General features: G+C 33.4%; 1 protein-coding gene across 1 annotated transcript in view; it reads right to left on the minus strand.

Moving 5' to 3' along the window:
- Positions 1-240: 240 nt before the first annotated feature.
- LOC127869761 (PR domain zinc finger protein 8-like) overlaps positions 241-16,278 on the minus strand; it is a 52,643-nt gene continuing 36,605 nt past the window's right edge. The window contains exon 4 of the mRNA XM_052412420.1: positions 241-386. Coding sequence (XP_052268380.1) covers positions 241-386 — 146 coding nt within the window. The remainder of the gene's footprint in view (positions 387-16,278) is intronic.

Consider the following 16,278-nt stretch of genomic DNA (forward strand, 5'->3'; position numbering starts at 1 on the left):
AAAACAATATTGTCAGCAGCACTATTGCACGTGAGTCGCTTTTTGTATGATAATCGTTTAATTTTGGCACATGCATTTCTATGACTTTACTTCTCGAATCACGAATGTAACGTCATAATTTTTGACGCGTAAGGTGGTGTTCTTTAAATGTCTCTTTACAAACGGCACATTGCAGTTTCTCCTCGCGTTTTCTTTTAATAGGGTCGCTTGTGATGGGAACGCATGTGATTCACAAGATCGCTAGTCATGCGGAACGTCGCGTTGCACTTTGCGCACCAGTTCTGTGCTAGATTCAGCTGTTGGATTGGCCGCTGCAGCATGGCCGGTGTAGTTGTCGTCTGCAGCAGTTTTTCCACCATTGGATTGGTCATCTGGACGCTCGGAAGCTGCAACTTTCGTAACTTGTTCATGAGAAGCTATTTGCTATGCATTTCGCCATTTGGAAAACTTTTGATATGGTTTGGTCTCATAAGTTGCCTTTGGGTTTGAAACTTTTGCAATCGTTCTGGTTTGTAAACAGAGAATATGTGCATTTCTTCTTTGAATAACCTGGGATCGAGGTAGGACTGAACGTTTGGTGATTTAGGTACAAGCCAGTTTGTTATCATTCCTAGCCCACCAATGAATCGTCCTGCAATTGAATTCGGTGGAATAAACGTTTTGCTATACAAGTGTTTTACAAGGTGCTCTTGGCCTTTTCGCATTTCCGCCTCAAAATCATCGTAGTTCACTTTACTGTCAGCTCTAGTTTTGTTCCTTCGGTCTATAGATGAGGTTCCAAAAACCGACTGCTTTTCAACTTTCCTGAATGCACTACAGATATCCACTGAATAGCTCCGAACTTTTGAAACCGGTGAGTCTTGTTGCTTATTGGAAATATTATTGTTTTCTTTGAAATTTCGAATGATGTAACATTTATACTAGGCTCATTATTATCTGTATCAAAGGATTCTTCCGAATCCAGTTTACTCTTAATACTGCGATTTGTAGTCACATGTTCTGACACCTTTCGTTCAACACCTTCCTGATCCAAGTGACTCGCCCTGCTGATGCTGACTGGGGTCTTCGTCTTCGAGTGAGGATTGATGCAGTACGAACCCGTGGAACACGTACACCGGAACCTTATATGGGCCAAAAGCAAATAAATAAAGTGGAACCTTTTTTTCCACAGTCAGAACACTCGAGTGTTTCCCCATCTGCAGAAAGATGCTAAGCCATTATTTCATTTATCCAATCCCATAAATATTAGAATGAAGAAACCCCGTATCAAACATCATTAGGTCCTCTTTGCTACGAGCACCTTATTTTAGAATGTCATTTCAGGTGAAAGTCTTTTATATAAAAAGCGACTTCTTTATTATTGACAAAGGTCCTTTAGTATAGGTAAATATATAAACCAACTGGTGCAAGTACCAACGTTGTTTCGTTCACTTAAATAACATGTGCTAATATGTCTCTTTAGATTTCATCACACCAGGTCCCACCGAGTAGTGCTCGCTCTCATTATAAAACTTAAATGTGTTCTTTATTATAACGTACAATACCTTGTTTGACATGAAAAAAGGTGATGTAACTGAAGTACCAATACTTAATTAAATAGAGTTTTTATTAAGATGTACTGACCTGTTTTTTGCTGGTGCATGTTAAAATTGATACCCAGGATCAGGGCCAAGTCTTTACTGTACCATACGAGAATTTCTTCATTTGCACGAGTGTTCTGAAGTTTGAAATGTGCGAAATCACTTAAAAAAGATGAAAAGCAATAATATCAAAGCATATAATTTGATATCAAAATATAAATAATAAGTCATATGACATTACTTGCAAAAAAACATAATTAAATGAAGTTATAGGTTGTAAATATATTGATTTGATTAAATTGTAAAGAAGGTATTGCATAAATTGTGCCTGTTCATATATAAAATGGACTCGTTTTTTTCCGACCTGTAGAATATATGTTCGTCCTTCATGTACGCCTCTGTGTTCTGTTCGTCCACCGTTCTGGCCGGCTGTGCGTACGTCATTCACATGTTGCCCTGGTTACCTACGTTCAGATCCACCTAAAATAATTGAGAAAAAATGGACTGTTGATGATTGGTTCGTGCGAGGGTATTGTAGGCACATTATACTGACACTTTTAATGATGTGATTTGACATGTTTGTGAAAGTATAATTTAGAACATAATTATTATAAATATGTATGTTCAAAGAAATATTTAAGTTTATTTCAACCATCTCGACCGACTGTATTTTAAGTGCCGACCCTCGACTATTGTGTATTCCTTATTCGTTGTGACAACTATCAGCTTTTTGTGTACTCGATGGTGTATTTTCAATCCTGATTTTTTAAGTTTGATCATATTTAAATAGGTAAATAACTATTAGGTTTGCTTATTTATTTGCGAAATCCGATTTAATTCTAACAATTTACTTATCAGTAACAGCAATAAAAATTAACAAAGTAAATGTTAAATAGAGATTGTGACGGTTCCGACATGTTGTAGCACATTCTTATAAAGGAGGGGACTCATAAATGAATTTGACGAAAAATGTTTAGCCAACCTTCTTGCCATATTTTGAGCAACGTAACTGCAAAAAATGCCGTTTAGACCTTTCAAACTGGTTTATAAAATAAATGTCATAGCAAACTATGGTTCTAAATAGCCTGATAATCTTCCTCAACAAATAGGCACAGAAATGTAAGTTATTGAACAGTAAGAACGCGTAGCACTCATCTTTGAATAAGTTGGTGTCAGAAATAATCGTAAGAACACAATTATAAACGAAGAAACACATTATTATTATCATTTCATTATTAGATCCATAAAAACATTCATTTCTTTTTACAATTCTTACCGCCGGAAATGACCCAAAAATCCTACCGTAGTCGACATCCGTTTCCACTATCACCCCCATGGTTAACTGTTAAAGAGTGGAGAAATGTTGTTTTAGTTTCAATTGCAAAACACCTATTTTAAGTGGTACTCAATACATAAGGATATAATTAATAAAGATTATATTATAAAGTATTTAAATTATTTTTTATTTTGAATCACACTTCACAAAACAATATTTAGATACAATCAGAACTTACATAAATTATTATTATAATTATTATGATTATTATAAATTTATTATTATTATTATTATTCCTATTATTATTATTATTATTATTATAATTATTATTATTATTTGTTTTATTATTATTATTATTATAATTATTATTTGTATTTCTATTATCATTTGTATTATTATTTTTATTATTATTATTATTATTATAATTTTTATTATTAGTATTATTAGTATTATTTTTATTTATTATTATTATTGTCATTATTATTTGTAATTAAAGTTATTATAAGTAGTTATATTGTCATCATACCACGAATGAAATTGATTTATTACCTGATGTCTTATATAAAGGATAATTAATTATTTTTTGCTATTTCCTCGTCGAAAAAGAAATTTGCAATGTTTTAAACTGTTACCGGTGAATATCAAGCTGTTGATCGGTCAACAGTTTGAACTGTTGCCCGCTGGAATAATGACGTCATTTCGTCGAAAAAATGACGTCATTTTACAGTGAAACAGTCAAAATTATTTATTTTATCGATTACTGTTGTGTGTAAATAAAAATTTAGTTTGCTGTTATTTCTATGTTGGAAATTTGATCATTAATAAAACACTTATTTCATGGATGCTTGGCGAACAGATTAAACTGTTGTCCCTCAGTATCAGGGCTGACATTTGGCACTGTTGCCCTCGGCCTATCGGCCTTGGGCAACAGTACCAAAGTCATCCCTGATACCTTGGGAAACAGTTTTGACTGTTCACCGCGCATCCATGAAATAAGTGTATACTAATTATTGCGTTAAATGTTCTCCGTTGTCTACTGTGTAAATGACATCATTTTCATTAATGTTGTTAAAACTGTCGCAAGGAAAAGATCCCTGATAATTTTGAAGAACTTCAGGTCTATCTCCTTTGTATTATGTATGTTTGTATGGACCAAATGTATATATTTGTAGAATGTCATTGATACAATATGTTTAAAGTAAAGTTATGTAACATTTTACACGTTGTTTGTTTGCACCTTTATTTCAATCCGAAGATGTTAGGTTCAAATGATTGATACGCAAAATGTGTATATTTCAGTTTGTGTATTCGTTTGTGCTGACATACAAGAAAATACATCGCCAACTTGTTATTAAAACTAGCTTAATAAAAACACTACAGGACATATTGGCAAATAATCTGACATCAAAACTGCAAAGGCCATTTCTCGCATATCAAAGAAACTGATTACATTGATCCCTGGTCGAGTATCATGCTTCAACCCGCTTGTTGCCTCCCAAACAAGCCTTTCGCCGCAACAGCGAAAACACATATCCGAAAGGCTAACAAAAGATTTAAACTGGGGAGGTGCATAACAAATTCATAATTGGTCCATTGATCCTACGTTGTCACATGAAACACGACTGGTAGTTTATTAATGAAGCGTTTTTAAGAATCGGCTTTACAAGGAGGGCCAAGATTTTATGGGCGACCTCTCGCATGAAATCACATCTCCAAGTAGCAAACCCCAGCGATTTGTATAAAACACCGGCTGCATTCAATCGCTTGTTAACGGCGCATTTATGCACGTGGTTCTATTGAAAGTATAGTGTAATACAAGTGGAAGTTGTTTTCAAAACATAAAGTTGCGCATTGCAAATTCTATCTTGGAGATTTTACTGATATAACAGAGGAACGCTCAATATACAACTCAAACACAGCAATAAAAAGAAACATTAGTTAATCGCGTTAAATAAAAGGCACTGAAGTAGGCAGAAAAAAGTACTTTTGTATCTATTGTTTTTTCTTTAAAGGGATCTTTTCACGGCTTGGTAAATTGACAAAATTGAAAAAAGTTGGTTCTGAATCGCAAATTTTCGATTTAGTTATGATATTTGTGAGGAAACAGTATTACTAAACATTTGCCATGGTGTAATATAGCCATTATATGCATCTTTTGACGATTTAAAAACCTAAAAATTATAAAGCGTTGACACGCGAAACTATTGAATAATTTGGAGAGTTCTATTGTTGTCGTTTTAATTTGTGAAACTACGAAGATTGCTTACATAACGTTGGACTGGTATGAGACCTAGAGATTTCGGGCAGGTGACGCAGTTCACAAGTACAGGACCAGAGAAATAGGGCTGACAAAAACCTCCTCCTTACAGATATGTTGATTAATGACGTGACAATCGTTTATCGTGTGTAATTCTCTATAATTGCTGTTGCTGCTGCTGACGTTGATTTATAACGGTGGGTCGAAACTGTCGAGGTGAAATAATATGATTATCTTATTATTCGTACATATTATGTAAGTATAGTATAGGCCCAATGTTATAAAGATCTTGGTTATGATATTGATGATATAAATGACACCAATAAAGATAAAACGTAATGACGAAAGCAAATATAACATGGAAATAGTTTATATGATTTATATATAAAGTAAAAGCGGTTTAAATATGTATTAAGCAGCCCTCAAATTGTAAAGTCAAATGTAAAATTTATAAAGTTATATAAATATATATAAAGCCATATATATTTTTGTCGAAGTGTATATCTTTATAACTTATGTAACTGATACTTATATACTATTTGTTTGTTTTTGCAAATGTTGTCATTACTGATACAAATAAAATTATTAAATTACAAAATGTATTGGGTGTACTTACAGGTCTTATTGTTGCGATTTGTATCCGCAAGTCTATCCATATAAAACACCGTCATAGCATATATATTGCTAGGCAGCAATTTCGAAGCTACGTTTACCCAATCTCCTGCCTCCCATCAGCCAGATCTTTTTGATTGGGCGGCACAAAACCCGCCTTTGTGAAAACTCGATTGCGATTGGCGGTGCTTTATTTCTTGTATAGGTGAAGTGAAAATTCGGGTTTATATTTAATGGAATTAGTGCTTGGTCAACATTCTATTTATAATACCAATTTCGTTCAAACGCAGTGAGCTATTTAGAATTGCATTCATTACTAAACTTTTTCGAAAAATCAAGGCTGGCATACGTTTTAAATATTTTAACAAGCAGCGATTTATTAAACGAAAATCAAATAGAAATAAAGTAAAATTAAATCGGTTTAAAAATAATCACTTTTATAATCGATTATTCCTACAGAATTATTTATTCTTTCATACCAAATATGCAATAAAAAACATGCACAAGTGCCATGTAATCGTGACAGGAATGCATTCGATTTTTGTAATGAGCAAAATAGACGCGACCCTTAGGTTAAACAGCAGTTTATCTAGGCGTGCATGATACTACGATGGGAGCTTATTCCTGTTGTATTTAGGTGCCGTTCAGGGGCTATTGGTGTTTAAACAGGGATCACACGCTGGTGCTGCTCGGAATACGGTATTCAGATCGATTAATGTAGCTTTAAAGTTGTCTCTCGACCATCTGTCGAGGGCTTCTCAAATGGGGGAAGTGCAAGTGTGTTGCGGTTCTCAAGAAATTGGATGTTCATTTGACGGACAGGTTACATTTGATATATAAGATATTTTGACATGCTCGTTAAATATGTGTTTCGGTTACGATTTCAATATATGTCACTGTTGAAAAAATGAATTTTATTGTATTCATTCTTTTTTGTTCTGATTGAGTATTGAAGTGACAATGTATATACCTTAGGATATAGAATCACTGCATATGTATGTTCTGTCAACACTTATTCATTTGTATTGCTTCATGTACGCTTACATTAGCATGTTATATCTTATTTATAAACACATAAGAAAATTATACATTGCACAGAAAAATGGAGTGTACATTATTCCGTTGTGCACTATTTGAAGATGTTTGTTTCCTTGTAAAACATATACAGATTTTTTTTAAAGTAAGTGTTGAAAATTAATTAAGTACTTGATGAAGTGCAAAATAATTTTGTTTTAAATGCGTTACTTAAAATAATAACACTTTTTAAATTGTTTGGTCAACAAATATTAAATTGAACTCGCAATCATACGAATGGCATACTAAAATCGAATGACATATCGGTTTAATATTTTGTATGTGAGAAAGGTCCTTGTGAGCTTACGGTGGTGAAATTACATAACAGATTATGTTTGCTATTCTTTCCCAAATAACACTGGATTCGTTTTAGTGTGTCTCTGATTCACATATCAGTTCGCAAGATCTAGCCCTTGAACGTGTTTTTTTTTCAATGTACGGAGAGATCCATAATTTAACGCCTAAAGCCCGAACAGGGCGTGTCCGATGAAAGCTTTAAAGACGTGATCCCACGCGATATCAAATAAAAGAGCATTCCGCTAATTGCTAATCACCACAAATATTTTTCGTTGGACGTCGTAATACGTAATACAGCTGTAACCAATAGCAAAATCTCCGCTAATTTAATTTGGGTCTCAAAAGATTATATGAAAACAAGTATCACATGAACTGTCTTGAAACATTGTCATCAATTGAATCGTTGAGTCCAAGAGCTATTCGTGCATGTCACCATCTTTTCTGTTTATGATATTTGTTAAGTGTACGGAGAGGTTCATAAATTAACGCCTGAAGCCAGAACAGGGCGTGTCCGGTTACACAAATAATTGCGTGATCCCTGCGAAATTACATGACTAAAGAATTCAGACAAATATTTAGCACAACAAACGTTCTTCATTGAGCGTCTTAAAACGTTGGTCACCCGTAATCAATAGCAAAATCGCTGTTAATTTTAACGTGTCCCAACAGATGTATATCAAGATAAGTGTGGCATTAACTATTTTGAAAGATTGTCGTCAATCGATTCATTGAGTCCAAAAGCTATTACTGCGAGTTGCCATATGTTATGTATTCCATGGTAGCTCTTTTGACTACCGGCTTTTAGTAAAACAAATGATTTCGAACGCATTGACAGACCATACAACGTCCAAAAATAAACGTATACAACGAAAATAAAGCAAATAAAACAAATGGTATCTGTGTTATCTCTGCATCTTGAATGTTTATAAAAACAAATAGATAGCTTATTTTTTTTAAATGTAAACATAAGTTGTATGCAAACATAAAAAAATACTAATCACTTTCGCTATATTCAAATTGTTGTGTTATTATGCGCAATACATTAACAATCACAATAAAACAATACTTACAAGTGACGGAATGTTTATTATACGACTGACCCATACCTTTAAAGCCGAAAAATTAAAAAGCATTATTAACAAATTGGCATATTAACATGCGCTATCCATGGACTTTAAAATCACATTGGGAAGTAATAAAATGCATACAACAATATGGAAATAGGAAGATCGCATACGATTGATGGCCTAATTTACGCATTACAAACTGGTTATTTTTAATCACATCACCGCCCAATTTCTTAAGCTCTTCATCTCGATTCAGTCAAGAAACAAAAGACGCAATCTGGTTCAGTGCCTTGGAATCAAGTTAGCTTGATTTGAGCATATGGACATGGTCGGCTCTAAACATGCTCATTTTCATAATCAAATATTCTCGTTTTGCTGTGCACCCTATAGTACTTAGACCATTCAATCGCATTTCGTCACAGACATGATTGCCAGAATATTTCAAATTGTTAATGACGATTGAATCCCCAGCACCGTCTGTCGTGGAAATTTGATGACCAAATCATAACGTATCAAGCTTGTTTTAAACCGTCGGCGTAAAACCAGCGAAGCTAATTTTAACGGAACTACACTCGGGCGGTTTTCTTTAGAAATTTGACCCCGTATTAGTTTCGAACTACACCGGTAAATAACATCACATACGGAAAATCTGTTTTAAATTAAATTTAATATTGATTCATTCTTTATTCATAAATGGAAGATTAATGAATTACACTTCGAGTGCTGTAATTAAAATATTGTTGGAGATAGCAGTAGTTTATAAGAAGAAGAAAAACTGTCCGACAATTATATGATGATGATGATGATGATGATGATGATGATGATGATGATGATGATGATGATGATGATGATGATGATGATGATGATGATGATGATGATGATGAGATGATGATGATGATGATGATGATGATGGTGATGATGATGGTGGTGGTGGTGGTGATGATGATGATGATGATGATGATGATGATGATGATGATGATGATGATGATGATGATGATGATGATGATGATGATGATGATGATGATGATGATGATGATGATGATGATGATGATGATGATGATGATGACGACGACGACGATGAAGATGATGATGATGATGTTGATGATGATGATGATGATGATGATGATGATGATGATGATGATGATGATGATGATGATGATGATGATGATGATGATGATGATGATGATGATGATAAACACGCATTTAATTTCTTTAGTTTCTTGCCAATTTAAACATGTTCGCTTGGTTAGGCCATGTATTTGGACGAATCAGATCTGTAAATCATTATTTATCAATCGTTGAATATGAAAAGTTATCACAATTTGAACAAGTTATACATGTATTCTAGACTCACTGCTGCTTTATGTATTCATTTTTGTATTGTAAGGCGTACAAAAACTGTTTGTTTCTCTAACCCGAAAGTCATAGTTTTCGTGGCGATCCTAACTTTCTTTTGCTGTATTCGATCATATTAGCTATATTTACTTATACATTTAGTTATGTAAGTGGAAACTTATTATTTCTTAAATTTTGGCCCGATTTTAGAACAAAACAAATGATTAAGCAAAATGCCATATCAAAATGTATGTCTTGAGTGTGTAGGGATAAGAGGGGTACTTCAACGTACAACACGTAAAACAATGCTTAAAAGCTTTTATTCCAAAACGCCTTTTCAATTTAGATAATAAAAATATATTTCAATGGTGCATAGCGTTTTGCAATGCTGTATATTTCTGTGTACTGCTTTCGGTTGTTTATTTCATGAAACTCAAAACACTTAAACATTATGCACTAACATGGGTTTACAAAACAGTCAGTAAATATCTTTCTCTTGACGCAATCGCAATATGTTTTACAATTAACCATTAATCTTGAGCTTTTAGAAAAAAGGGCAATGTAACGAAAGTCAAAATGAGGGACCATATGAAAAGAAATGATGACGGATTTCTTTAATGTCATAGTTTAATAGTGTAAGTACACCAATATTTAATGCGAATTATACTAAAATTGATCTTTATTGACATTATTATTTTTATGATTAAATAATAAAGTTAAACAAGTGTGAATCCGATTGTAAATCGTTTTCTACATTATGTTTATAACTTAAGATAACAATTAGTATTTTAAATCATGACACATATGTATAGTCGATTAAATATTTACCCATTTTTTGTTCAAGTGTAACATCAAGTAATGACTATTATGTCACGCAACAATGCGCTATTTCTGGCAATTACAATGTTTATATCGGGCACAGCTATTATGACAGATAATGCGACCTGGCGGGGGTCGTCTGCGTCCGCAAGGTCATTGCAAATTAAAAGCTGTTCAGCTTGTATTTTTTGTTTATTTGATAAAAAAGTATTGAATGTGTACCATATGCAACAGGAAAGCAAATTTATACGTTCCTGGTAGTTGAACCGGGACATCATAGATTATGGTTCGATAACAATATCAGAAAATTAGAGTTGGATTGGCAGCATTAACAATTAAAACAATATCTATAAAGGCAGTTATCAACTATGTCGTGTACACTTATCACGAAAACAAACGATGACACAGTGTAAATTGACATCAATGCACAGTGTATTGACAAAACTAAAAAAACAAATCAATGGATTGTTAACATTTTATTTAAAAGAAAAAAACAACAAAGAACTCGCACACTTTAAAAATACACATTTAAAAATGAGCTCTATGAACACTAGGCCGTCCTTTAAATGTTGTGCAATTCAGTTGACTTGTCACGTGACATAAAGCAGTGACGTCTTGTGCCAGTCAAATGCATGTGCTCCGAAATGCACATGACTGATTTGCATAGTCGATTCTAAATGTCGGCAATTTGTGGAAAATCTTAAGAAGTATTTTAGTTTATTTGCAATTGGACATGTCATCTGGTCACGCTGTAAATAAGAAATCTGAATTAGAGTGTTTTGCCGCTGCCTTTTGTCAATTTGCAGCATCATACATAATTTGTAATATGGTTTGAACAAGCCTGTGATGCTTCATAAAACCTTAGGCTTATGGAAGCTGCCATTTTAGATTTGAAACGATATCTTTAACACGAACAGTGGATTTAAAATAAATAAATAAATCACTTTTGATAAAATAGCAAAATTAACTACATACTTGCATATGATAATGGAAATAATTTAGTGCATTTGTCCACAATTTGTCAAACACATTCTTTTTCATTTCTTCAATAGAGTGCAAATGCGATGGAACTGCCAATACGTTAAATAACACGACGATATGAGCAGGTGTATATGATATGTTCGATTCATTAAAACGTTAATTAGAATTCTGTAAGGCTTTATTTTATTTATTGTGTGAATATAGCCCGTCCATGCAGAACGTTCAACCATCTTGTAAATTGTAGATTAATTCTAATGTTTACTTAAAAAGCCACGATATTTTTTAAACTATGATTATTTCGCTAACATATAATTTAGAGTACTGAATAAAGTTATAAATACAAAGCGAGTCGATGAGGAACTATCATAGCAAAATAAGTAGCACTTACTTAATGCATATAAACAATTGCATTAAATCAAATCCCGTTATTTTTTGTGTATGTGTTTGTACAATTTATACTCCATTCAAAGAGAAACATCTCTCTGGTTTGTGCTCGAATACCTCTTCTAGCGTGTGTTGATTCCACTATGTGCATCGGGTTTCCTCATTCAAGTGACCAATCATCGTAATTGAAACACCTAAACTGTCATACGTGGTGAATGCAATGATGTCTTTTTGTGACACATTGCGGCCATGCTTGGTGTTTCGCGTACAAATTAGTAAATGAGACGAATAATTCGCGGACAGTCGGTCAAAACTGGCCTGCAAGATGGAAAACGGTATTTAAAAGCCTCGCAAGAGACGTCCCTTCAGGCGAATGTAATTCGAGGGCCAAATTGGACACGTGTATGCAATGCATCTGGAGACCGCATGCAGTCAATGTTGATTTTGTTGAATAGTATTGATAAGCTGTTCTTCGAGTTAATAATTAATGTACTGTCATCTAGTTTGTTGCATTTTGAATTGCTTGCTATTGCAGACAACACTTCACATGAAACAATATACATGATACAAAAGCACTCGTTGTTTTTTGTATCTACGTGTACTATAATGTGAAGCGCCCTCCTTCGACAAAAGGTATTAACTTGTTCTCATTTCTCCAATTAGTTTAGTGCATTATTTTATCCATTGACTTTTTACAGAATTGTCATCATAAAATTAAAAACATCTAATTGGTCCACGTGTTATAATATTTTACTAATCATACGGCAACAAAAGATGACCGCTTTACTGCGTGGATATGAATCAACGTTTGCATTAGCCAAACAATTTCATATTTACAGTCCTAATATCGTGTCATTTCATTGCGCATTGCATAAATAATGCTCGTTCTAATAAATCAGCGTTTAATGTGATCATCCGGTTCTGATTAGTATAAATCAGCAGTTTTTAATGTAATAAACGAATTTAAACAAAACTTATAGCTTGCACATCTTTCTCTGCATCTCCTCGCCGTCCGCCACACGGCGACGTGCAATTTAAAATCAATGAGACATTGATTAATTTGATTTTTTAAATTTATGCACCAGGCTTGTTTTCAAAGATCAATATTTCTTACATTGACAGGGTGTTTGAGCTATGGCCATTACGGCGATAAAAGCTTGTTTCAATAATACTCTTCTGTGCTTAATGCACTGTAACCGTCTGGCGACCTTTTTTAAACCTGAGTGTTGTTGAGAGTTAGGCAAACTAAATTATTCTCTAAAATTCTATTATTTTCAATCCTGAACCAATATAATAATTGATGCGACATAGCGCGTGTTTATGTTTTTCAGATGTTTGTTATTAAATGTGCGTTGTTGTATACTGTCAACAACAATGCAACACGCAAAACTTGAACACTGTATCAAATTCATTTCATCTAACATTATCACTATTATTAAAAATTATAAGAACTCTTATTGATTAGTATAACTATCAGAAATGCCGTGCATTTTTCACCGGTAAATGCGCAAGCTGACTAGGAGTTAAAACGAATTTATGTTCGGTTTGCTCCATGAATTGTGGACTCAGATACTCAGTAAAAATAATTGAACGCACATACAAATGTGAACATCGTTAAATGGGTCATCAACTTTCGGTAACAGTACATATTGGTGCAGTATACAATCATAAGTTTAGCTTTTGAAAAATAACACTTATACCTGTTAATTCGTTCGATTAAAGGCCTGGAGATCATCTCGCTTAGAACAAGGAAATAACTTGTTCTAATTCAGAACTTTATTTATTATATTCAAAGTGAAATCGTTTGTCTAGTGAATTTTCTGTTATTCCGTTCTTGTGCAATATTTCGGATGTGTTAATTTATTCGTAAACGGTGTTGAAGCATTACTTGCGAGTAGATGGGCAAGACTCCCAAGAAAACTATGTAATTCTCGGAGCTGTTTAAAACAGATTATTAATAAATAATAATCCTGTGTTTGATTATTCAATACTGCGAGCTGGAAAATTGTAATATTTATATTGTTTAACATACACTCTAACATACGTCAAAATGCGCCGACCGGCGTTCAAACTAGAGTTGCCATAATCGGATATCTTGCGGCGCGCTTGTTTACCTTTGGCTATGTTCATAATTGTTTTTGTTATTATATAGTTTAATAAGATTAATCATGTGTGCGTTGTTTTTCTTTGATAGTTTATTTAGCTGCTTTGTTCGAATAATTTATTAAATACACTTTTGCGTTATATTTCGTTTACTTGTGTCACACTACCCCTTACTTATATGTTTAATCTTCTGTTGTTTCGTTAAATTGCGGATAGCTATTTGTCGAAAAGTTCGGTCACTCAAACGTATGCGTACACGATAACCATAACGAAATGACAAATCTCAAACGCGTCAGTGGATATTTTGTATGGCACTCATATTGGTTTCGGCGTATCAACATGAAACAAACTTGTCCAATTTCTTAGTAATGTATGCGTTATTGTATGTCAAACTTATGAATGTTCACATCGAAAACGGATACCTTTTTTCATTGACTGTGATTTACGTAGAAACTCTGAACTATTGGTTCGATTGTTGTTGATACGGTATTAAAATGTGCATTTTCAAGTACTGATAAGTACTGATAACGTGTCTATATGGCGCGCATCGAGGACTTGTCAATTAAACCATTACGTTATAGTCGCATGAAAACAACAAACTTAAATGGCATAACACCCGCAGAACCCAAATCAACATGGAATCTGCGATTTTTCTATTGCATTCGAAAAGAGTCAAAGTAACATATAGCATAAAATATATCTCATTATTAGTTTGTTAGAGGTCCTTTATAAATGGCAAGTTACCAGTTGTTGACCAATTCGACAAGCTACGAACGAATAACCAAATTAAATACATTTTTAAAAAAGGTCACTGCCTTAGAACGGTTCTTGCAAAGCATACTAGGTGGTTTTAGGGGGTACCGTACGGTTGTATTCGCGTTAGAGCGTAAAATATAACCCAAAGTTGAGCATTATAAAGAAGTGAACGTTCACAGTTAACAAAGTAAAACATATTTATTATCGAATATGTACAAACTAATTAATTTGATACCGGTCAAAACGATGTTGACATGTTTATGTAATCACTTATTACCCGGTATATAATCTAAAGTATTCGCCAAACCAATCAGTACTACATGTCAGTGAAACTTCATTGTCTGAGAACACATTACCGGTTTCCAATTATAATTCCGTCTAAAAAACAAGATAAATTTCATGCGCTTACGCCTTTATACTGCCGCACAAAAGCTTTGTGGTATATGAAAAATTGGAGTCTTAATTTTATGCATGAAACACCGTCGAGTGTTCTCAGTAAATACTGCAACTGCATGATAAGAACTAAAAATGTAGATTATTACTAGTTAAATGGATTCTTAGTTAGTGCGACGTGTTGCATTTGATTGTTTTGAAAACGTATTATAAATTAAGTCCAAAATGAAATTTTAGCATAAACTCACGGCACATATTTTCAGCAAAAGCGTCTGCATTTTTCTTTAGTTATCATTACTGCTTGAGTATGCCTTTCATAGTATGCTAAAACTATACCTACCATAGAAATGTCATAGTATGCTAATATATGCCTACTAGAAATGCTATAGTATGCTAAAACTAGTCCTACCATAGAAATTTCATAGTATGCTATAACTAGGCCTTCTAGAAATGTCATAGTATGCTAAAACTAGGCCTACTAGAAATGTCACAGTATGCTAAAACTGTACCTACCATAGAAATGTCATAGTTTGCTAAAGACTCAGGCTTCAACAATCCGCTCCAATAAATTTAATCCGTTAGATGGGCAAATAAAATCATGTTGTTTTGTTTTAATTTTTTAGAAAAACCTCCGATAATTTACAACTGAAGACAGTTTTCGGGTGTGTTTCAACAGCTTTATTCTAATTTTATTCTAATTTCAATCAGACACGCGATTTAGTAAAAAGATAAATTATTCATCAGGCTTCTATTCTGTATTTGGACCACCTTAATATTAGTGAAATGGTGCGAAAAATGACATTAATCTTTCTACAATGATTTATTTCACATGTGGCGTCTAAATCAACGTTTTGATATGTAAAGTATTTTAAATTAGCCCGGAGTGCGACGATGATCACTGTTGGTACTGGGTAGTTGGGATTTAAATTCTAAACTCGTGTACTTAATGTACTGGAATGACATCTGGTATTGGAATATACATACAGTAAATGACTCATTCGAATGTCTTTGTGTGGCAAAAATAAGCACATATCTATAAAGTATTGACTTACGCTGTTTAGAATATTTTATCGTAATGCGATGTATACATGGATGCTTCACAATAACTGTGTACGGCTGTCTATGTCGTAACACAGCATACTAATTTGTGTCTGAAATAAAGTAGCATACAGTACAACCATGCGTATTATCATTTTACACGTTTATTTGTGTTTCAGTTTCAAATTATATCCATGTTACACATATATATACATATGCTCTCTGCTTAGCATTTATATAAGTGTGTAACAATAATATAATTATTTAATTTATCATAATAACTGGTTATGAAATAATGCTTCGTTC

Source organism: Dreissena polymorpha, chromosome 2, assembly GCF_020536995.1.
Source record: "Dreissena polymorpha isolate Duluth1 chromosome 2, UMN_Dpol_1.0, whole genome shotgun sequence".
NCBI lineage: Eukaryota > Metazoa > Mollusca > Bivalvia > Myida > Dreissenidae > Dreissena > Dreissena polymorpha.